Here is a 23570-nt window from a genome sequence, read left to right on the forward strand (position 1 = left end):
CGGTTAGGGGGCTTAGAGGTGTGTAATGTCCAATTTCACAATGTCGAATTGTCGTAAATTTCAAAAATGTCGGGAAGTATGCAGCGGAAAAAAAAAACATGCAGTTACTGGTGGCCAATGTCGCCTTTCTTTTTGTGTTACGACATTTTTTTTTTCCGTTGAGAAAGTTGGCCCATACTCAGCCACGCGCCCATACCATCACCTAATTGTCGCAATATCTAGAGGCGCATCGTGGGAGATATTTTCTGGAGGTACGGGTCGGTTTCTTACGGGACATTGTCGCTCTGTCCTGTACGTAGTCCAGCCAACAGTATGGATTCGAACTCAACTAGCGTAACTTTCTTTATGTACAGGACATCTTCCCTTCGCGCGCCTCTCCCAAAAAGAACCAGTAGTAAAATTTATGGGCCCGAGGCCCAACAGAACAGAGACATAAGAGAAGATGACGGTATGTGTGGCCAAATAGAGTGATAATAGTTAGTGGTACAGACTGTACTAAAGCGACATTTCCCCATCATCGTTTGTAGCAACCTGGCCGCCAACAGAAATTTATGCACGACATCCCAACAAACAAAGCGCCCTGCATACAAGCTGTTGAGACTCTCAACCTTTAATGGCCCAAAAAAGTATGGGGACGTTTAAGTAGAGATAGTTTTCGCGAGGCGAATGGCTTAGTTCAAGTTGAATTTTTCTCGAACTTTTTTTTTTTTTTCTCCTTGAGCTTTTTCTTTAGTTAGATCCAACTTATAGACGTGTTCGTTTGACGACTTTTCAGAGCTGCCCGTACCACAATTGTTTCTGAACCCAAAAGTCTCAAGCCTTTCCAGTTTCAAAGAGAAAAGATCTACAACTCCTCCACATATAATATCATCATGACAACCACACATCGCCCCTTTTCGCTTTCCCATGGCTCGATAGAGTTCACCACATTGGTGCCTACCAATCTTTTCTTCAAATATTCCCAGTTGAAGGAACTGTTTGCCAAAACATTGCCTGTTGCGACCGAAGGATTTGCCTCGGATGACGAGCCAGCATCTCCTGCCGAATTGTACGCCAAGTTTGTTGGTTTTACAGCATCTTTGGTCGACCCAGACTCGCCTGGCGAGTTCAGCGAGATCTTGGCGTTGGTTTTGCAAGAGTTTGAGTCGGGCTTTTTCCCAGAGTCGGACATCCACACTTTTGCGGCCCAATTGCTTGCGGACGAGACGTACCCAACTACATCTTTGAAGGTCAAGGGCGTTATCAAGAACTACTTTGACGCGGTGATCAGAGCCAACGCAGAGATTCCTAAGCGTTCGTCGGAATTGTTGAAAGCTTCCGGTGCCAAGTTGGCCAAGCTGTTTGCCATCTTTGGCGGCCAGGGCAACACTGATGACTACTTTGAAGAGTTGCGCGAGTTGAACCACATGTACCACGGCTTAATCACCGACTTGCTTGCCCAAGTGGCTTCCCGTTTGTCTGGCTTGGTCAAGACCACCGAAAACGTCGACAAAATCTACACCCAGGGCTTTGACATCCTCAACTGGTTGCTGAGCCCCGACCAGACCCCAGACCAGGACTACTTGTTGTCTGTGCCCGTGTCGTGCCCCTTGATTTGCGTCATCCAATTGGCCCACTACGTGGTTACCTGTAAGACATTGGGCGTTTCCCCAGGTGAGTTCAGAGACCATCTTGTGGGCGCCACAGGCCACTCGCAAGGTCTTGTCACCGCCGTGGCTATTGCCAGCTCCGACTCTTGGGACTCCTTCTACGAGAATGCCTTGAAAGCCGTCACCTTGTTGTTCTTCATTGGTTCTCGTTGTTTGATGGCTTACCCACGTACCACATTGCCTCCAACCATGTTGCAAGACTCTTTGGAGAACGGCGAAGGCCGTCCGCTGCCCATGTTGTCTGTGCGTGACTTGTCTCGTGAACAGGTGGAGAAGTTTATTGCTACCACCAACGAGCACTTGCCAGCAGACAAACGTGTGGCCATTTCTTTGGTCAACGGTGGCCGCAACTTGGTTGTTTCCGGTCCTCCAGAGTCGCTTTACGGTCTTAACGTGACCCTTAGAAACAACAAGGCTCCTTCTGGTTTGGACCAGGCCCGTATCCCTCACTCAGAGCGTAAGTTGAAGTTCTCCAACCGGTTCTTGCCTATCTTTGCTCCGTTCCACTCGCACTTGTTGGAGCCTGCTACAGACATGATTTTGGCCGACATTGAGGCTGAAAAATTGGCCTTCTCGGCCAAGGATCTCCGCATTCCTGTTTTTGATACCTACTCGGGCGAAAACTTCCAAGAGTCTGCTGGCGACGTCACTGACCGTGTTGTGCAATGCATCACCCAGCTTCCAGTCCACTGGGAACAAGCCACCGCCTTTGAGGCCACCCACTTGTTGGACTTTGGTCCAGGTGGTGTTTCCGGTGTTGGTGTGTTGACCCACCGTAACAAGGAGGGTACTGGTGCACGTGTGATTATCGCTGGTGCTCTTGACAATGCTGTGGACGACGACTATGGCTTCAAGCAAGAGCTCTTCAACCGTACTGCTGGCTCCATCAAATGGGCGCCAAACTGGTTGAACGAGTACAAGCCTAAGTTGGCCAAGAACTCGGCCGGTAAGGTTTACGTGGACACTAAGTTCTCCCGTTTGCTCGGCCGTGCACCTTTGATGATCCCTGGTATGACTCCAACCACCGTCAACACCGAGATTGTCAGCGCCGCCATCAACGCTGGCTACCACATCGAGTTGGCTGGAGGTGGTTACTTCCACGCCGCCGGCATGGAGCAGGCATTGAAGGAAGTGTCGGAACAAATCAAGCCTGGTTGCGGTATTGGCATCAACTTGATTTACGTCAACCCAAGAATGTTGCAGTGGGGTATTCCTTTGATTAAGGAGTTGCGTGACAAGGGCTTCCCTATCCAGTCTTTGGCCATCGGTGCCGGTGTGCCATCTTTGGAGGTCGCCACCGAGTACATTGAGACTTTGGGCTTGACCCACTTGGGCTTGAAGCCTGGCTCCATCGAGTCGATTAATGCGGTCATCACTATCGCCAAGGCCCACCCAACTTTCCCTATTGTCTTGCAATGGACTGGTGGAAGAGGTGGTGGTCACCACTCGTTCGAGGACTTCCACCAGCCAATCTTGCAGATGTACGCCAAGATCAGAAAGTGCTCCAACATTGTGTTGGTGGCTGGTTCCGGTTTCGGTTCTGACGAAGACACTTACCCATACTTGACCGGATCCTGGTCCGCCAAGTTCAAGTACCCACCTATGCCATTCGATGGTGTTTTGTTTGGTTCCCGTGTCATGACTGCCAAGGAAGCTCACACTTCTTTGGAGGCCAAGCAACTCATCACTCAATGTACTGGTGTCTCTGACGAGCAATGGGAAAGCACATACAAGAAGCCTACTGGTGGTATCATTACCGTCAGATCGGAAATGGGTGAGCCAATCCACAAGATTGCTACCCGTGGTGTTATGTTGTGGAAGGAATTGGACGACACCATTTTCAACTTGCCAAAGAACAAGATGCTCGAGGCCTTGGCCAAGAAGAAGGACTACATCATTGGTAAGTTGGACAAGGACTTCCAAAAGCCTTGGTTTGCCCGTAACGCCAGCGGTGTGTGCGACTTGGAGGACATGACCTACCAAGAAGTTGCCAACCGTATGATTGAGTTGATGTACGTGAAGAAGCACGCCCGTTGGTCCGACATTTCCTTGCGTAACTTCTTTGGTGACTTTTTGAGAAGAGTTGAGGAGAGATTCACCACTAAGGCTGGCCAAGAATCCTTGGTCCAGAACTACGCACAATTGACCTCTTCTCCTCAAGAGTTCACCGACAAGTTCTTCGAGTCTTTCCCTGCCGCTAAGGAGCAATTGATCTCCGAAGAGGACTGTGACTTTTTCTTGCTCTGCTGCGCCAGACCTTTCCAAAAGCCAGCTCCTTTCGTTCCTGTTTTGGATGAGAGATTTGAATTCTTCTTCAAGAAGGACTCTTTGTGGCAATCCGAGAACTTGGAGACCGTTGTTGACGAGGATGTTCAAAGAACTTGTATTCTTCATGGTCCTGTTGCTGCCCAATTTACCAACAAGGTGAATGAGCCAATCAAGGAGATCATGGACAACATCCACGAGGGCCACATCGCCAAGTTGATCAAGGACGAGTACAACGGTGACGCCTCCAAGATTCCTGTTGTTGAGTACTTCGGTGGTAAGTCCCCTGTTGCCTTGAAAAAGGTTTCAGGTGTTGTTGTCGAAGAGTCTGGTTCCACCGTCACTTACAAGATTGGCTCCATTGTTCCAGACAAGCAGGAATGGCTCGATTTGTTGGCTGGACCTAAGTTGAACTGGTTGCAGGCTTTGATCTCCACCGACAGAATTGTTCAGGACAAGAACTTCACCAGCAACTCTGTTCATGACGTGTTGAGCCCTGCTGCCAACATCACTGTGACTGTCGAAAACTACGATGATGCTAAGAAGACCAAGCTTTCCGTTTACGAAGCTGTTCAAGGCGACATGAAGCAAGTTGTTGAGATTAAATTGAACAAGGACTCGCTTATTGAATTGTCTTTGATTGAACACAGAACCGCTGACGGAAAGGCTGTTGCCTTGCCTTTCTTGTACACTTACAAGCCAGAAGATGGTTTTGCTCCTATTGTCGAAGTCATGGAGGGCAGAAACAACAGAATCAAGGAGTTCTACTGGAAGTTGTGGTTCGGCCACTCTGTTCCTGTGGACTTTGACATCAATGTCAACGAAGTGATTCCAGGTGATGAAGTTACTGTCACCGGTAAGGACATTTCCGAGTTCACCCACGCCATTGGTAACACTTGTGAAGCCTTTGTCCCAAGACCAGGCAAGCAGACTTTGGCTCCTATGGACTTTGCCATTGTTGTTGGTTGGAAGGCCATCATGATGGCCATTTTCCCAAAGACTGTTGATGGAGACTTGTTGAAGTTGGTGCACTTGTCCAACGGATACAGAATGGTCCCAGGTGCTGCTCCTTTGAAGAAGGACGATGTTGTCACCACCAACGCTGTCATTAACGCTGTCTTGAACCAGCCTTCTGGTAAGATGGTCGAGGTTGTTGGCACCATTTACAGAGACTCCAAGCCAGTGATGGAAGTCACCTCGCAATTCTTGTACAGAGGTGAGTACGTTGACTTCGAGAACACCTTCCAAAAGGTGAGCGAAGACCCAGTCCAGGTTGCCTTGAAGTCTGCCAAGGATGTTGCCATCTTGAGATCCAAGGAATGGTTCCACTTGGAAGAGAACATTGACTTGTTGGGCAAGGTTTTGACCTTCAGATGTAACTCTACCTACTACTTCAAGTCTGCTCAAGTGTACTCAGAGATTAACACCACTGGTGACGTTTACTTGGAATTACCTACCAAGGAAGTTATCAGAGTTGGTGTTGTTGAGTACGAGGCTGATGTGTCGTATGGTAACCCAGTCACCGATTACTTGGCTAGACACGGTAACACCATTGAGCAAGCCGTTAAGTTCGAGAACGCCATCCCAATTTCTTCTGGTGAAGAATTGACCTCCAAGGCTCCTTCTACCAACGAGCCTTACGCCAAGGTTTCGGGTGACTACAACCCTATCCACGTTTCCAGAGTTTTCGCTGCTTACGCTAGATTGCCTGGTACCATCACCCATGGTATGTACTCTTCTGGTTCTATCAGAGCCTTGGTTGAAGAGTGGGCCGCCAACAGTATCGCTCTGAGAGTGAGAGCTTTCAAGGCCAACTTTGTTGGCATGGTTTTGCCAAACGACCAATTGCAAACCACTTTGGAGCACATTGGTATGATCAACGGTCGTAAGATCATCAAGGTCGAGACCAAGAACATCGAAACCGATGCTCCTGTTTTGGTTGGTGAAGCCGAAATTGAACAACCAGTGACCACCTATGTCTTCACTGGTCAAGGTTCTCAAGAGCAAGGCATGGGTATGGACTTGTACAACTCTTCTGAAGTTGCCAGAGAAGTTTGGGACAAGGCCGACCGTCACTTTGTCAACAACTACGGTTTCTCCATTCTTGACATTGTCAAGAACAACCCTAACGAGTTGACCATCCACTTTGGCGGTGCCAAGGGTAGAAAGATCAGAGAGAACTATATCTCTATGATGTTCGAGACCATTGGCGAAGACGGTGAAATCAAGTCTGAGAAGATCTTCAAGGACATTGACCACACCACCACCTCGTACACTTTCATGTCTCCAACAGGTTTGTTGTCTGCTACTCAGTTCACTCAACCAGCCTTGACCTTGATGGAGAAGGCTTCTTACGAAGACATCAAATCTAAGGGCTTGGTTCCTTCTGATGTTATGTTCGCTGGTCACTCTTTGGGTGAATACTCCGCATTGTCTTCTTTGGCTAATGTTATGCCAATTGAATCTTTGGTGGATGTTGTTTTCTACAGAGGTATGACCATGCAAGTTGCTGTGCCAAGAGACGAATTGGGCAGATCAAACTACGGTATGTGTGCCGTTAACCCAACCAGAGTCAACCCAACTTTCAACGACGCTGCGTTGAGATTTGTTGTTGATGAGGTTTCCGCCAAGACTGGTTGGTTGTTGGAGATTGTCAACTACAACGTTGAGAACACTCAATACGTTACTGCTGGTGACTTGAGAGCATTGGACACTTTGACCAACGTCTTGAACGTCATCAAGATGAACAAGATTGATATTGTCAAGTTGCAGCAACAATTGTCCTTGGACGAGGTCAGAGACCACTTGAAGGAAATCATTTCCGAGGTTTCTGCGCAATCCTTGGCCAAGCCACAACCAATCGACTTACAGAGAGGTTTCGCTGTTATTCCATTGAAGGGAATTTCCGTGCCATTCCACTCGTCGTACTTGATGTCTGGTGTTAAGCCATTCCAAAGATTTTTGTGCAAGAAGATTCCAAAGTCTTCTGTCAAGCCTCAGGATTTGATTGGCAAGTATATTCCTAACTTGACCGCCAAGCCATTCCAAATTACAAAGGAATATTTCCAAGAGGTTTACGAGTTAACCAAGTCTGACAAGATCAAGTCTATCATCGACAACTGGGAATCGTTCGAGAAGGCTTAAGCTTGGTTTTCCCGTGTATCTCCTGTTTATCTTCGCATCTGTGATTCCTGGTTTGAATCCTCAACCATTTATTACTCAGTACTCCATCTAATAGCAGGTCTCCTAGGGGCATAAGGCACGTGGTACTGCCTTTTTGTCCTCGGTTGGCTTGTGCATGTATTTAGTGATAGTATCGATTTGACTATCTTAATATATTGAGATTTATTTGATTGCACATGTAGAATGCCAAAAAAATGTATCTGAAATGCTTTCGTTGATGACTCCGTATAAAGAAGTTACAAATAGTATAAGATGACAAGATACTCAACGACTTTGCTTACTGAAGACATATATTTGTCCTTCTATCTCGTACATGAATTGTTAAATTGATACAACATACCCTAGACAGTCCGCTACAATGCTGTTGTGAGAGGACTCGAAATGTTGACCGGTGTGAACTTCTTTGGCAAAGACACACGAGGGAACCGCGACTTCAACTTCTGACTGACCAAGTCCATATCCAAATGTCTGGTCAAACTGATGCGAGGAATACATCCAATGTAGTGGTCGTCATCAAGGCTCACGTCCAATGGATCCTGGGTGTGGCATCCAGGTGATAAAGATAACCGGATGGAGTGTTTCTGGCCAGAAGGACTATTTGGATCACCGGACTCGTAAATCTCAAACACAATTTGTGACAAGTAGTCCAACTCGGGCAATGCGTTACGTGCAATCTTCATTGGGAGCTGCGATCCATAGATGATGTTCAACAAAGTGTAGATATGCGACTCCTTAGTGAAGTAGTTCACCACTGCAGCCTTGTCATGCTTTTTCATATCCTGGATGTCCGACAAAATTTGTTTTGCCAAAGGAAGCGAAGTCAACAAGCCAATGTCCAACTTCTCCTCGTCCTTGATACCATACTCTTGTGGACAGATGAAGTCAAACAACACTTTAGAAAGACGATACAACTCACGGAGACGAGCGAACGTTGGGTGGTCAAATGGATTGTCGGGCGCCTTCAACAGCGGTTTGCCCTTAGTGTTGGACTCGTTATTAGCAGAAGATTCCAGCACGGACGCCGTGGCACCTTTCAAAACCCAACCCAAAGACCCAGCAGACGCGGTAGAGTTTGCAATGTTCAGTAGATTAGCGGTAGAATTGGACGCCGAGTTTCCGCTTGACGTTGGGTCGCTTGGAAGCTTAAAGTTGTTCATCGCTAAAATGTTGATTGGATACTCAGAAACCAAGCCCAGAGAATTGATAGTGTCACCGCAGACTTTGGCTAAGCGTTGCATCAACTCATTGTCGTTTGGATCGTAGGCAAACACATTTTGCAAGAAATGTCTATTGTGAAGCGCATCGTACTTCATGGTGTCGTACAATTCGGAGATCTTAGAAGGATGGGTTTTCTCCACCGTCGTAAACTCCAGGAATAACTTGTCCCAACGTTCGCGGAACAATTGCGGGTCTTCACCACAGCACCACGTTTCTTGGAACTTAGACACGTCGTGTTTCTCAAAGTTGTGGTGCATAATCTCACGATGGTAGTTCATCAACTCACAAACACGCTTGATCACCACAAATGGCTGCGGCATACGAGGTGGCCAAGTGAACTGGCGTGGTGCTTCTGCTCCTTGACGCAACAACGGCTTCAACTTCTTCTTGACCTTGTCCATGAGATCTTTGGCGGCATTCAGATCGTCCAATAAATCTTTGCGGATGATCAAGAAATCGTCAGGCAAGTCTTCCAAGCCCAACATGGAGCACGTGGCCAAGTGGGCACTGGCAATGACTCGCCGCTCTGACAGAGTATAAACTTTCACATCATTCAATGCTTCCTTGTTTAACAACTTGATATTCTGGCGAAGCTGTTCACCAACATCGGAAGCCTGGTGCTTTGCCGAATGCGTTGGTTCACCACCCCACTTCAAAATAAACTGAACCTTGTCGACAATTTCCGGGTCTGCAGCATTCAAGGATGGCTTCAACTGGATTTTGGTACCTGGGAAATCGATTTTCTTCTCCAACGCTTCGCGCAATTGGCGCAACTTCTTGAGGTCCTCGAGCTGCTTCTCCTCAGCCACTTTCACGGTCTGTAACACTACACGCAAATCCGGCACTGCCCGGATAATCACCTCCTCCTTATGGCCCTTCAAAAGAGAAATGAACAACGGCAGCCGGAACAGGTACTTGAACTTTTGTTTGGGTGTACGGTCTGCGTGGCGGATCACCGAAACCATGCCTTTGAAGACCCACTTCTGTTCTTTCTGCTCAAACTGCGACTGGTTGATAAGAGAAGGTGGAATCCGGGTTTTGAGCACGTCACGGCGTTTCTTTGCCTCGATGAAGAGCCGCCGCAAGATGGCGGCGCACGAATCATAGTACTCGTTATTGTCCTTAACGAACGAAAAGCCATTCACGTCAATGACAAAGGACTGTCCATTGACGCGCAATAGGTCAAAGCCACAAATGGCCTGGCGGAAAATGCGGCTGATGTTGCGGGCCATGGTTTTCTCCGCTGGCGTAAGCTCGGTGACAAAGCGGATTTCCTTGCCGTGTGTATTGCGCCGCACAATTCCATCCACCACAGGCGATTTCCGTGTTTCTGCATGGCAAAAGTCTGGGCCTACTGTGTACGCCTTGACATCCTCGAAGTTGTCAGTGTCCATGAACTTTTCGTAGATGAACGAGCCCTCAGTACGTGGAGAGCTCAATGTTGGGTCAAACTCCGAGGACTTATTGCCGATTTTCCGGAAAAGACGGCGTCCTCCGCCTCCGGTGGCGGCAGGGTAGTAGATGTACACATTATGGTCCTCGCCATCCACAGGCTTCTCGACAAACGGCTTGGTCATTTTCTTCCCGTCCACACACAAGGTGTCTTCGTCTTCCATGTACCACGTGGGCTCCTTCTGGTTGCACAAGCGGTCAACAGCATCCTGCGGCAAGCCGACCTCGACCAACTTGTCCTTGAGCTCTTGCGAGATGCGGGGCCCGCCGTCACGCGAGATCTCCAAGCGTTCAGGAGTGGGGACGTTGGCATGATTCAAGATGCACAAGACAAGGCGGCGGTCCCACAAGGTTTTTTGCAACACCAAGTCGTTGATCATGTACGGCTGGCGGTACTTGGCGTAGGCAATGGCCTTATCGAGCGGGAAGCCCGTGGAGAAGAAACTGATCAAAAAATCGCACGTGGGCCAGTTTTCGATACTCTCGTCCAAAATGACCTTGTCGCCGAAAATGACCGTTTCAAACTCGCCGTTCTCGATCAAGCGGTTCAAGATGCGCCGGCATGGCTTGGACATGGCCTTGGCGTCCATGGCACAGACACCGATTTTGCCGATTTTCGTCAACGGAGCAGGGGCGCCGTTTCCAGTGGCGTTTGCAGCCGTGTTGCCGCCAGTGATGCTGCCGGTGCCATTGCCCACAGACGAGTTGGATGCTGTCTTGTTGAGGCGGGGGAAAGCGTCCCACAGCGAGCTCAGACTGGTTCTGTTTTCCTCCTCGGACTGGCGCCGCGTGATCATGGGCATGCCGTTTTCCTCGGCGCTGGTTTTGGGCGTGAAGCTTTCAAGCATGGGCGCAATCGACGCCATGGCTTTTTTCTCCGCCGTGTCGGGCTGCTTTGGGTCCATGGGAAAAGAAGATAGTGATAGTGGATTGTGCGAAAGATAGCAAGAAACAGGACAAGAATTAGCGAGGGCAGAATTGGCAGAAGAAAAGAAGAAGAAGAAAAAAAAGTACAGGTCACAGATGAGGAAGAAGAAATTATTTTGAGAGAATAAAATTACAAATTAGTCTAAGAGAAAAGAAAATTCTGAAAAAGGTTGGGGAAAGTCGGCTTCTAGAAACAAGCGAAATCAGTGGGGAAACAATTGTACAGTACCAACGTGGGATGAATTGTCTGCCAGAGAATTGGTCTGATAGTTTGCATTGAGTTTCTATATCGGTGAAACCGTCTTCCAATGAGAGTGCTAGCTTTTAGTCTAGCTTTAATATTCGGCTGATGCGAGACTCACCTGTAATGATTGTCCAGTAAATGTGGCTCACAAGATGACCACCAATGGATTCAATGTAACATGGCATTTCGATTGAAATGTATCTTTTATTTTTATTAAGTTATAGTGAGTTTTCTTTGGCAAGTAGTTCGTTCAACTCCTGTTCAATGAACCCATGTTCAGCTGGAAGTTGAATAATTTCATAGTCTGATAGACCGGTTTATAGGACCTTGTCTGTCTGGAAGAATTCACATCATGTGAATCAGCAAGTTGTAACCATTATTTCTGTATCTGATTTTCTGCCATTTGCATGATATTACTAATATGTTTCAGTGGTTCAGGTCTAAAGAGGAAGATTAAACAGGAAACATAGTGCTTCTTCAGAATTTATGAAATCAACCAACGATGGCTGAAGCCTGGATGTCGGACCTACCATCTGCCTCATTATTGTTTGAATATATGCATCGCTTCTCAAAATAATAAAGCGTTCAACTATCTTATACTTATGAAACGTTTCTGTTCTATTACCATAATGATTTCGTGGCTGAAACTTGGTACTATTGAAAAGACTACATTCTAGCTGAACTGCTGGATGACGTAAATAGAAAATAAATACAAGTATATAAAGAAGCTAGGAGAGAATGTGTACCCAGGGTGATTTTGTTTTCTACAAAATCTCAGTGAGCTTTATTCATTCTATGCATTGTTAATGGATCACACTCGAAAAACGGATGTGCATTAAAATAATATAGGTTGCCGGCACTTATTCAATAGCCGCAAGGGAGTCGAACAAGACGGAAATAGATTCACCAAAGTGATCCCTACGGATACACTCAGCGAAGATTGGCGAGACGTCAATAACAACCAACTTGTTGTTAGCGGCAACGCGCTTCTCGCCAATCGGATACGTGTTGGTCACCACAATCTTGTCGATGCATTTGGATGCATTCAACTCTTCTAAGCAAGTATGGCTGAACACACCGTGTGTGCCAACAACATAGACAGCCTTGGCACCACAGTTCAAACGCAAATGTTCTGCGGCAGCAATAAAAGAGTTGGGTTTGTCAATCATATCGTCTAAAATGATAGCCACCTTATCGTGCACATCTCCCACCAATGTAATCAACTTTTCTTGGGCAATCGAAGTGGGTTCGTCTTCATCATCCGAGTTGGCAGCGTCGTAGGTACCACCCAAGACGTTGCGGTCCTCGACAGGGCCCCCGTTGCTGGAAGCTGGAGCAAGTGGGTAGTCGTCGTCTACAACGTGGCCCTGAACAACACGTGCTGTCTGGACTTCACCCACAATGTTAGAGGCAGCTGCATCAGCGGCCAAATGAGTTGTTTTCTGGAAGTTGTCGTGGGTTCTACGACGGTCGGTGTGGATCATAGCAAAGTTGATCTTCAATGCATCCGCCAAAGCAGTGACACGCTTGGTACCACCGGGGTTTTTCGAGACGACGACAGCGTTTTCCCAATCGGGGATGTTGTGACGGATCCAGCGGGCCAAGGTAGGGGCACCGTACAAGTTGTCGACAGGCTTGGTGAAAAAGCCTTGCATTTGGGAGGCGTGCAAGTCCATCAGCACCACGTGGTCGGCACCTGCCATAATCAACAAGTTGGCCAACATACGCGCAGTGATGGCACCACGGTGCTTCTTCATTTTGCTCTGCTTCGAGTAGGGAAACTGAGGAATCACCGCCGTGATCTTTGACGCCGAGCCACCGCGGCATGCCGATATCAAAATCAACAACTCCATAATGTGGTCGTTGATGTCAGGAGAGCCAGACTGGATGATGTAAACGTCCTCATCACGTACGGAGACACCGATCTGAACCGAAGTTTCACCGTTGGAGAACTTCTTCAAAGTACATGGCGCCGGGTCGATTCCCAAACGGTCGCAGACAAGCTTGCCCAACTCAGGATGGGAGGAGCCGACAAAAACTTTACACTTGCGCATGGTGGGAGAAGATAGCGACGGAGAGCGGGGAGACGATGTGGGAAACAACGTGGGCTTTTCTATTTTGGGGCGGCAGACCTGAACAGCTCAGAGAACAGGCTTTTGAGAACGACCAAATTTTTATGGGGTTGGTGCAGGGTGATGACTGGCACGTGACAAAACACTCCACCAAGAAAAATATCTGCCTGTTGATTAGTGGGGAGGCACGGGTGCAGACCAGGTTGCAAAATCATCTGAAATACAGCGGGTAGAAGGCATACTTAAACGTAAAGACAACAAAAGGAGAAAAGGGATTTAGGTAAAGTCATTCAATGCATTAGATCAAGACATTCAATGCATTAGACCAAAACATTCAGACCACAGCAAAATAATGACAATTGTGTGGGATCGCTTATTGAATATGGATAGGTTTGGGCGATATATTTCTAAGGAAAGAATGTTTCCTTCAATTGCCTAGAATCAACCATTGAGCTTTGTGAGTAATTGCAAAGGTCCAGAAGCATCTAAAAAGGTCAAAAATATTCCACTTCTCCACATACCACAGATGTTTGAGCTTTCGATTGAAGAGGCGGCTAAGTAGAACTTCAAACACAACGTGATTGGAAGTCACGTGCAAACAATGAGCAGGCCTAGACTTGATTCCTTGAGGACGAAAGGCTAGAACCTAGTTGCACGTGCACACAATCACGTGCATGTCTTTGGCGATGGGACCCATACTTCTGTCAAGCACAGACTTGTCGAAGAAGGTTTGAAGCGGGAAGGAACAAAAGGCAGAGACCGGCACGTGATCAGCAATATCATGGACACACAGCTTCTTGACGCCGTGCAGCTACGATTGAGTCAGCGGGAGGCCATTCTCGCCAACTCAGACTTCTTTTCGCGGTCTTTAGCTGTTCTAGAAGATGTTGGTTTCAATCACATCCACTGTTTGGCCCTTGGCTCGCCCACAAAGGAGTTCCAGGCGCTATATCAACTTGCCTTCTTGAAACTCTTGGTTAAGAAATTCGCCACAGCACAGGTGCTGGTGTATGACCCGGTGTTCGACGAGAATGATGCTCATCTCTTGGAATCGGTTCTTGGCTACCGCATTGCAGACGTTTCAAAAGACGACGATGCCAGTGCTACGTTATACTACATGCCACATGCGCCGCGCAGCGTGACTGATAAATTTATTGCTACCATTCAACCCCGATGGATCTTGGGAAATGACGTGACCGTGACAATGGGCACTTTGGGAAAGGCTCGCTTCCTCGCAGAGTACCCTACATTGGCAACATTAGTGCATGTGGCAGTGAAGGATGAAAAGAAGACAGTTCTTAGTGATCAGGATGGGAAAGAAGCGGGCAAATCAGGTACATCAGAAGACGAAAAATTGCATAAAGAGAAAACAACAGATCATGATCATGGGTCATCAGCGGACGGGTTTCGCGTTGCTGGTCGGAGACGGAAGCGCAAGAATGTGTACGTGGAGCCCGTATTAGAATATGATGTGGACCTGGCATATTTTGAGCTGGTTGTTGTGAAGCGACTTGAATGCTCTGCATCGGAGGCCTGGAAAGACTCCTTCAGCGATTTGGCATTAAATATCATCGTGGGAAAGACATAGTAAAATAGGATTAGTATATAGCTATGGATAGAGAATGAAAACACGCGCTAGAGACGAGACTACCCCCGCATTGGGACGCTGTACAAGTGGTTCGGAAGGAGGTATCACCGTCTCTAATTTGAAGATCCGAAAAGTACAACCAAGTGTTACTCTCCATGCCACAAAGTAGCAAATCTTTTGAGGCGATAGGTTCAAAAAAGGAAAACTGAGAGTATAATAGCTGGTTGAGATGGATGGAAGTCAGAGGAAACAAAATCCACAATCCGGATAAGAAAGATGGCTACTGTTTTAATGAGCCGCAGGTAGCCAAACCACATAGAGCTAGAACTGCGGCCTTGCTTGAAACGACATGTGCGAACAAGCCATCTGACAGGATACACCACTGACCAATTGGCCGTGTCTAGAATAAAATGAAAGCTGGCAGGTTTGACGCTGGCAGACAAGAGGAGGAATAAGTAAAACCATCACCGTTGCAAATTTCACACCTCAACAGGAGGTACAACATGGCAATAGCATAAGCGGCATTCATGTTCTTCTAGACTCATGTGAGTCTGACAAGAAACAGAGGATTCTGGGTGGACCCTTTAATCAAGGAAATACCATAGACCATCTAAGCAGTATACTCTTAAAAAAATGAAAGCTGAGCTGACAGCAACACTGAAAGAAGTCGTTCCGATTATTTCCACAATGTAGAGTGCCTTATGCGACAAACCAAAGGATCCTTGACACATTCTGGAATGCTCGTACTATCAAGAGCTGAATACGAGTAGTCAAAAACTTCTAGTCACAAAGAGCTTGACTCCAAGATTATGATCACTGCATTCGTTGTTTTTTTGTAGGCTGTTCTAGCTCCATGATAGGACGAGCAATCAGCTGGCCCATGGGCTGGGCTATGGGCTGGTTTATGGGCAGAAGCGGCTGCATGGGCATTTCCATGGGCTGGGACATGCCTTCTTCCAACGGAAGCTGGAACTCACCGGGCTGCTCAAAGTTTTTCGGCGATGCCAAAAGATGCTTGCTGAGAATCAGGTACAAGTCGTCCTTTGTGAAGGGTTTGGCCAAGATGTCCAGCATGCCGTTCTGCAAATATGTCACCAAGTCGTTATCCTGGATGTTTCCGGTCATGGCGATGATCGGGGTCTTGGTGTCAAACAGGCGGATGATGCTGGTGGCAGTGGCGCCGTCTAAGTTGGGCATGACAATGTCCATCAACACCAAGTCGTACTTTGTATGCTCGACCGTGGAAATGGCATTTAGTCCGTCTGTCACCACCGTCACCTGGCACCCGTATTTCATCAAAAACTTGCGGCAGAGCTGGATGCACACATTGTCGTCCTCCACTAGCAACACATGGAACTTGGGCGTGCTGCCGTCTACGGGCTCAAACAGCACGGGCGCCGACGGAGTTGACGTCTGGGCGCCGCCATGAGGCTGCACCCCGCTGTGGGGACCGGCGGGGCCCGCCTGAGGCTGGACAGCCCCGCTGTGGGGAGGCACAGACGACGATTGCAGAGGCGGCGCACCCCCGCTGTGGGGCTGGGCCGAGCCTTGCGGCGCCTTGGGCAGCGTGTGCAAGCTTGCGGTCTTTTCGAGCTCGGGCTCCAGTTTCACGGGCTTGTCCACCGCGCGCGGCGGCAGCACGAGCCCAAGCAAGTTGGGGCTGGGCAAGTCGAGCGGCGGGATCTTGATGCCCGCCTGGTTGAGACAATGCACCAAGACGCCGATGGAGCGGTACTGGCGCTCGTTGTAGGAGTTGACGGCCACCATCAGTTCGACTAACGCACGGTACTTGTCGCTGAGCGTACGGAGGTCGGCCTGGACGTTCAGAAGCTCTGTGCGGAGCAGCAGAAGCTGGGCGTCGTAGTGCGGGTTGGCCTCGTAGGCGGCATCCTTCTTGAGCGGGGCCTTGCGGCGGATGTTGTCCAAGGCGTCGCGGTCGTCCTTGCGGAAGTCCGGGTGCTGGAACTCCCAGGCGTCGTCGCCGTACTGGTAGCTGCGTTTTTCCTCGGTGGAGATCTTGACCTTGTGGAAGTCGTACTTGTTGAGCTGGCGCACAAAGCTGGCAAAGTTGCTGTGCTTGAAGTGCCGCGGGAGGATCTCCTTGGTGAACTCGTTGGTGTTGAGCACCACAAAGCTGTTGCCGCCGGCCGTCCACCGCACAACGTCGTAGTAGCGGTCTTCGGAAAGCATGGTGAAGAGTTTCTTGACAAAGTCGTTCAGACCGCCAGTGTCGTCTTTGCGCGTCGCCATGCTGGGCTAAGGTGTGGTTGTGTACTCGGGCGGGCCGCAGCAGACCGTGGATGGAGGTGTTGCCGCCGAAAGAGAAGAAGCGCACTAGATGGAGAAGAATCCAGAGCTAATCGGCACAGGGTGACGTTTCGGGGTCCGGCTAGAGGGGCGGATGTTGCAGTGTGTGGGCCGGGTTTGTGTTGGTGCGTTCTCAAACTATTCTGGCGCCGGCGTGGGTGTCTTTTTGTGTTTGTGCTGTTTGGGTGTGATGGGAACGGTGATGTCTAAGTGAGCCAGAACGACCACCTATAAAGGTGCTGCACCGAAGCCGCACTCTGCTGCAGGAGAAGATTGACCCTGTCCACGCTGGCAAGCGCCATATACGAAACAAGAACAATGGGCGGCAGGCTTTGCGGCGCGGGCTCGTGTGCGATCTCGGGCGGTGGCGTTTAGGCCGGGAATGGGAGAGCAGGTGTAGAAACGGCGAGTTCGGGGGGAATGGCCACGGGAATGTAGGAGAGGAGGCCGCTGGAGGGAAAAAGTGCAGGCGACGACGGGAGAGCAAGGAGAGCGAACGGAGAATGGAGAATGGTGAGACTGGTGGAGCATGACAGGCGACCGGGAAGAATGCAGCCGCTCGGGCCGAGTAGAATGGAGAGGCTGAGACTGCGAAATAGACTACACAATATGACAATGGCTGGTGTATTACGTTCCTGCTGGACTGGGCGCTGATAGCGATAACGACGGACGATGGAGAACTGAGCGGGCAGCAGAAGTTCGCGAGAAGACATGAGTGAAGACTGAAGACATCAGTGAAGACTGAAGACTGAAGACATCGAAGACACCGAAGACATCGAAGACATCGAAGACAGTAAGACATCGAAGATTGGGCGACAACCGCCACCAACACCACCATCCGACCAATCATCTACCGATCACCGAATGACTGACACTAACATCCAATTCTCAGAAGCTGACCTCCAATTTTCAGTCGCTGACCTTATATTTTCAGACGCTGACATCCTCTGACAATTCCAGCGCAGAATCGACAATGCATCATGCACAACGACAGGCACCGAAGCATGTCTTGTGCAATCACTAGCGAAAGCTTAACTATATTGGCTTGCCTGCGGCCAGATTTTGCCCAGGCAGCGCCGCACCTTGGTGTGTCCGCGCGCTATTTTGGGGCGAAGCGGCCTATGCGCCGAAACCCCGCGCCGTCTGCCCCAGATTGGGGCCGCCGGTCCGCCCCATAAAAGGCACCGTCGCCCAAACTCGCCGGAGCACGAGCATAATCCCATGCCTAGCCCGCGCGGTCTTTGTTCTGCGCGGCGCCAATCCCCTCGGAGAAAAGTCTCCACCTGATGCCACAGCTCTAAAATGCGCCCGAACTCCAAACTGCACCTATTTGTATTGTTCATGGTCAAACTGCCATTGTTTGTGCTAGCAATGACGTAAGCATCTGCCATTTAGTCTGAGGTGCGCTGCATCGTATTCATCTCGGCGTAAATCAGGTGTCCGTATCGAGCAAAGTCATGGATTTGTCTTGCAACGTCGCAGAATCATGCGTAAATTTTCTTCTCTCCCTTCTTTCAATAGCTTAGTTTCCCGGCTAGTCAATCGTTATTCGACATGTGTCATTGTTTCCTGCTTGCTCTTCCGCCTGTCCCCTTCTTTTCTTTCTTTTTCTTGCTCTCGTTTGACGCATGGGCAACTTTATTATTTCGCCGTTACGCATCTCACACCAGCGCTTATACATGCTTTGAAGGAAATAAAACAATGCGTCGAGGCCAACTCTACCTTGCATCGGGCCGCTATTTCCCTATCTCGTTCACATTGCCGTATGGCTCATTGTTGGGAAGGGACTTCCACTGATGGACAAACTGTTCCATGTGCCGTCCAATCAGTCTAAAGCATTTAGCAGGAGGCTAGACGTAGTTACTGGGGGCTGTTCATTGGATCATTCCGCTTAATTGCTCTCGTCGAAGCCGTACTGGCCCTGTTTTCAAGCTGCGTCTGCAAAAAGAAATACTAGGTACGGTGTCTCCACCTATAGGCATAGGTTGAATATCGAGCCTATTTCCTGCTGGCTCTGATATAGTCTGTATTTACACATCTGAGACAGGCAATTTATCAGAAGATGGACGATTCAGAATTGTGGAAGCACTCCTCAAGTTCTAGGCTGCTGTGAAAAGCTGAAACATGAACCCTGGAGTGACCACTTAATTGGCTCTAATGGAACGCATGACCAACCTGGATATTCCGATCTGACCACTGTCTTCCGGACTCTAATTCTTTTTCTAGAGTTCGTCTTTCTCATGTCTTGGCATATGCACCACATTGATGGTCCAATTTGCTGCAGCTCCGACTCGTGGGTTCAATATCTCCACATAATGTTTGTGCTGAAAAAATTCCACAGACCACAGACGGCCGTCTTGTTTCGCCTCGATGCTGCTGATATCCTGAGCGCCCAAGATGGTTATCTTCTCGATACGAAGACTCAGCAGTAGAGCATAGTTTGGATCGCCATTCACCTGGCTCTTCAACTGACCTGCCACCATCTCATACTTGGTTTCAGTGTACTGGCCGTTCTTATAATCGTACGACTCTCCGTCGTCGAGATACAACTTCCCCGAAGCCACACCGTTTGCATCCAAGCCCACAACCAAGTGGAACGGATCAGCCTTCATGAGCTTGGACGAGCGCCGGTACCGATCACGCAAGGCAAACACAGAACCACCCTTCACGTACATCGGTATGTCTTCGAGCGACACTGTGCGCGAAAGCTTTCCTGCTTCAGATAAAGCGACAGGTGTCACATCAGCCACATGTCCACTGGTAAAGTCGTAATAACATTCATTAGCAGGGAAGAAAATGTCGACGCTGTTGGCGTTTTCCTCAGTCACCGGTTTCACAAGAAGGCCCGATTGCCCAAGATAAAACTGATCCTCGACATCATAGCAATCGGAGTCTGGATGTTCCCAAACCATGGGTCTCCACACGGGACTTCCTGTTACACTGGCGTCGTGGAAAAGCGTATAGAGCGTAGGCAACAAGCGGTAGCGCAAACGTACCGCATCCCGGATGTGCGACGTGAACGGTTCGCCCGGAATCCATGGCTCTCTTCTTCTGGAGTCGATGTGAGCGTGAGCCCGGAAAAACGGATAGAAGAGCCCAGTCTGGTACCACCGCACGAGCAATTGGTTCGACGGGTCGCCAAAGAATCCGCCCACGTCTGCTCCGGCGAAAGGCATTCCCACGGCGTTCGAAGTAAGCACCATGGGCAACGACGCCCGAAGATACTCCCAGCGGGCCATGTTGTCGCCTGTCCACATTGCAGCCGAGCGCTGGGATCCCGCAAAGTACGAACGTGTGAGAATAAACGGCCGCTTGCTGTACTGTGTGCGTTTCTCAAGCGACTCGAAAGTAAGTTCGTGGAACCGCTGGCCCCAAGCATTGTGTACAGCTCTGTGCTCAAAATCTCCCCAGTGAAGTGTGTCCTTGGGCATGGAGGTTTCTGGTCCGCTGAAGACAGACGGCTCGTTCATATCATTCCAGAGATGAACGTTCGATGTTGCTCCAAGAAGAACGCTGCCGGGCAGGAAAAGCTCATCCCAGTATGCTTGGGCGTTCGGGTTCATTGCATCGATCCACACAGACTCGCCAGGCCAGCAGTGGCCCTTGAAAGTGGAGTTGGCCCGGTCCTTAATCGAAATACCAAGCTTCTCTACGCCTTCACTCACACTATAGCCTGTTTTCAAATGTGGGTCCACAATCACCACCAAGTTTCTCCCCGTTCGGGCCAACTCGGCCGCCATCCCCTCCGGGTCGGGGAATGCTTCTTTGTCCCACGTAAAGTACTTTTTCTTGTCGGCATACTCGATGTCAAGCCAGATAGTGTCGTAAGGGACGCCATGGGCATCCATCTGCGCATGGACATCCAAGACATCTTTCTCGTCGTTGTAGTTCCAGCGGCATTGGTGGTAGCCCAAAGCAAACTGCTGCGGAAGCGAAACGTGGCCGGTCAACTGGCCATACTTGGCGTTGATTTCTTCTGGTGTCGCTGCCAAGATGATGACGATGTCCACAGTTCCAGTTTCGGACATCCAGTGTGTGTCGACCAAAGAATCGTGGCCCTTGCTTTTTTCCGCATCTTTGTCAGTGTTGGAGTGTCCCTTTTTGATGTCCACAAAAGTGTCTGCGGCATTCACCCAAAATATGCCTGCGGCGGCATCGGGCTTGACACCAACCAATAAAGGAATCGAGCCATACATGGGCATGCGGGACTCTGTTTCGTACTCGAAAATGTCCACATTGTAGAGCCGGTACGGCCATTCTGAATCCGTAGTGTCTTTCAAGCTGAACAGGTCAGCATGTTCCGGAAGCCCAAACACATGGTCAAAGCCGATAAGCCTGACGTCTGCAGCGACCGATTCTGGGCCAAACGGTTTGGTGTCGTCGCGCAGGTCGCCAAAGGAGTCGGAAAACATGTCAAATTCGGACTCGTAGGGCCACAAGTGGGCCGAGTTTTCCTTCTGCGGCCGCCAGTGTTCGATATTGAGCAATTTTCGGGCATTAAAAACTGCCTGGACCTTCCCGTGGCGAGAAACAGCCAACTTCAAAGGTGCAAAGTCAAGACGGGCGGAGAACTCATTGTCTGGGCCATAAACAAGCACAATGCCGTTATCCAGCACACTGACTTGATCTTTGGAAAGCACTTGTTGTTTCTCGTTTTCAGGGCCGTCAAACGCAGTCTCAGCGGCTCGGAATCGCCTTGGATTCAACTTCAGCGCCGGCCCGGTAGGCTGTCTGTTTTCGTCAATCTGAAAGCGTACGCTATCACCCACAAGCAAGGAAATATCAAAGGGTAAGGCCACCACGTCATTCAGAGGCAATTTTTTGTATATTGTGCCTGCCACAGAGCCATTTTCGTGGACAATGGATGCTGGATCAACGAAGTATGGACTTTCGAAATTCTGGGTCGCCAAATGGCGATTGCGGTGGCAGAAACCGGATTGAGCGCAGTTTTTGAAAAGGTACTCTTTCACGGCGAAGACCCGGGCCCAGAGAAGAGAAAAAAAAAGGAGGGCAACGGGATTCATGAAGTGGAGTATAAATGACAAAAGGTCAATTGTGCGATTATAGTGTGAAGGTATGCGAGATTATGATACTGAGAATAGAAAAGACAACGCAACTGGAGATCACATATTTTGAATATGTTCTATGTAAGGGTTTGAAAGGTTGGATCAGTTTTGTTGCTGATAATTGAAAAGTTCAGCACCATTTAGAGAAATGTGAGGAATCGTGGAGAAAATGCAGAAAGGTTGGACAAAGTGCAGAAGTGTAGGAAAGTGCAGAAATGTAGCAGAATATAAGTCAGAAGGTGAATGCAACGGTAGAAACAAGTAAGAGAATAGAAATAATCAAAAGTGGATGGAAATAATCAAGAGTGGATAGAATAACCAAACGTGGATTGTAACTTCGATGGATGAAACTCTGTGTGACTTCGCAGTAATTGCTCTAATTGAATTCCAATTATACAAGCTGGTGTAGTATTATAAGTGTTGAAGCTAAATGCTCTTGCTAAAATGTATGCTCTATTTTCTTTCACGTCCGTATTCACAGTTTGAAGTTGAATTCTGCTCGTGGGACTAACCAGAACGTTATAGAAATAAAATAACCAGGTCTTCTCTTTTAATCGATTAACTTCGGTTTCTACTATTTGCACCCTTTCTATTCCAGTGGAGCAATGATGTACGGCATTTTTTTTTTACTTTATTTGCTATCTCTCGGTTGCCTTAATTTAGACTTTGCTTCCTTTCTAAGGAATCTAACCCATAAGGCAGAAAATTGCAATGTGTTAGGTTCTGAATACAACTGGTAGTGTAAACCTATTCGCATTGTGGAGTATTTCTCAAAATGACAATACGACGCCCAACCATTTTAATTTTCAAATTCTACTGAATACCGTTGCTTCTGGATTCCAAGGGCCAGGCTTTTTCTGTCCAATTTTCAACTTCTTCGTTTTCTTCACTTTTCGGGTCCTATTTCCCTTCAGTACTTCATGTGTGCGGAGGCAATTAGTGCGACTAATTTGGGCCATGAATCTTGCCGTACTATTCGATCTTTATTGCCGCCTGCCACTTTTAATGATACCAGGTTAGCTTTTATTCTCCATTTTGTCACAATGACCCTACAATAATGACCTTAACAAACTGCGTAAGGCATTGGAACCGCGACTAAATAGTGAAAGGTGCTGCTTCAGACATGTTCTTCTTTTCGAATAGCGATAACTCGTGCAGATTTGGGCATGGCAAATAATGCATCTTTCCCACTTGACAAGCCATACGACAGACTCACAAAACCCTTTTGTCCCTTGTGTTGCTGGTAATCCATGGGGTCTGAACCTGAACCCGTACCTCCCTAGCCATGTGAAGATCTTCTGGCCTAGCAATACTGATCCTCCATTCTTCTATTCTTTTTTCCATTCCATTTTCCAATTCCTTCCATTCTTTCTCCAATCCTTTTCATTCCTTTTCCGTTGCCATACTTCCTTGTTTGGGTACTTCATACTGTTCTGTACTGCACTTTTCCTTCTCGTCTTCACCACACGATTCTCTCACACTAGAGCTCCTGTTAGAAAACTATGGATCGTCCTTACTCGAGCAGAGTCAACTTAACCTACTGTCTATCATAAAAACGGCTTTCCAGGCTTTCAGCTTTCAATTATGACCATTGGTTCT

At 48.5% G+C, this 23570-nt stretch overlaps 6 protein-coding genes across 6 annotated transcripts; 2 read left to right on the forward strand and 4 right to left on the reverse strand. All coding sequences in view use genetic code 12, as the record gives it.

Moving 5' to 3' along the window:
• Nucleotides 1–872: 872 nt before the first annotated feature.
• Nucleotides 873–7058, forward strand: FAS1 (tetrafunctional fatty acid synthase subunit; the record flags this gene model as incomplete). Its single annotated transcript, XM_002616135.1, has 1 exon — nt 873–7058. One exon carries the CDS (start codon nt 873–875, stop codon nt 7056–7058), a length of 6186 nt encoding a protein of 2061 aa, XP_002616181.1.
• A 392-nt stretch (nt 7059–7450) lies between these two features.
• AFL1 (inositol polyphosphate kinase) lies at nt 7451–10672 on the reverse strand (the record flags this gene model as incomplete). Its single annotated transcript, XM_002616134.1, has 1 exon — nt 7451–10672. One exon carries the CDS (start codon nt 10670–10672, stop codon nt 7451–7453), a length of 3222 nt encoding a protein of 1073 aa, XP_002616180.1.
• Nucleotides 10673–11798: 1126 nt separating this feature from the next.
• FOB63_002811 (ribose phosphate diphosphokinase subunit) lies at nt 11799–12992 on the reverse strand (the record flags this gene model as incomplete). Its single annotated transcript, XM_002616133.1, has 1 exon — nt 11799–12992. One exon carries the CDS (start codon nt 12990–12992, stop codon nt 11799–11801), a length of 1194 nt encoding a protein of 397 aa, XP_002616179.1.
• A 799-nt stretch (nt 12993–13791) lies between these two features.
• Nucleotides 13792–14598, forward strand: FOB63_002812 (uncharacterized protein; the record flags this gene model as incomplete). Its single annotated transcript, XM_002616132.1, has 1 exon — nt 13792–14598. The coding sequence occupies one exon, from the start codon at nt 13792–13794 to the stop codon at nt 14596–14598; it is 807 nt and encodes a 268-aa protein (XP_002616178.1).
• An 813-nt stretch (nt 14599–15411) lies between these two features.
• On the reverse strand, nt 15412–16848 carry SKN7 (kinase-regulated stress-responsive transcription factor; the record flags this gene model as incomplete). The annotated part of the gene is made up of 1 exon (XM_002616131.2): nt 15412–16848. One exon carries the CDS (start codon nt 16846–16848, stop codon nt 15412–15414), a length of 1437 nt encoding a protein of 478 aa, XP_002616177.1.
• Nucleotides 16849–19127: 2279 nt separating this feature from the next.
• On the reverse strand, nt 19128–21929 carry ROT2 (glucan 1,3-alpha-glucosidase ROT2; the record flags this gene model as incomplete). The annotated part of the gene is made up of 1 exon (XM_002616129.2): nt 19128–21929. The coding sequence occupies one exon, from the start codon at nt 21927–21929 to the stop codon at nt 19128–19130; it is 2802 nt and encodes a 933-aa protein (XP_002616175.2).
• Nucleotides 21930–23570: the final 1641 nt, after the last annotated feature.

This window comes from Clavispora lusitaniae (assembly GCF_014636115.1).
Source record: "Clavispora lusitaniae strain FDAARGOS_655 chromosome Unknown tig00000078_pilon, whole genome shotgun sequence".
NCBI classification, from domain to species: Eukaryota; Fungi; Ascomycota; class Pichiomycetes; order Serinales; family Metschnikowiaceae; genus Clavispora; species Clavispora lusitaniae.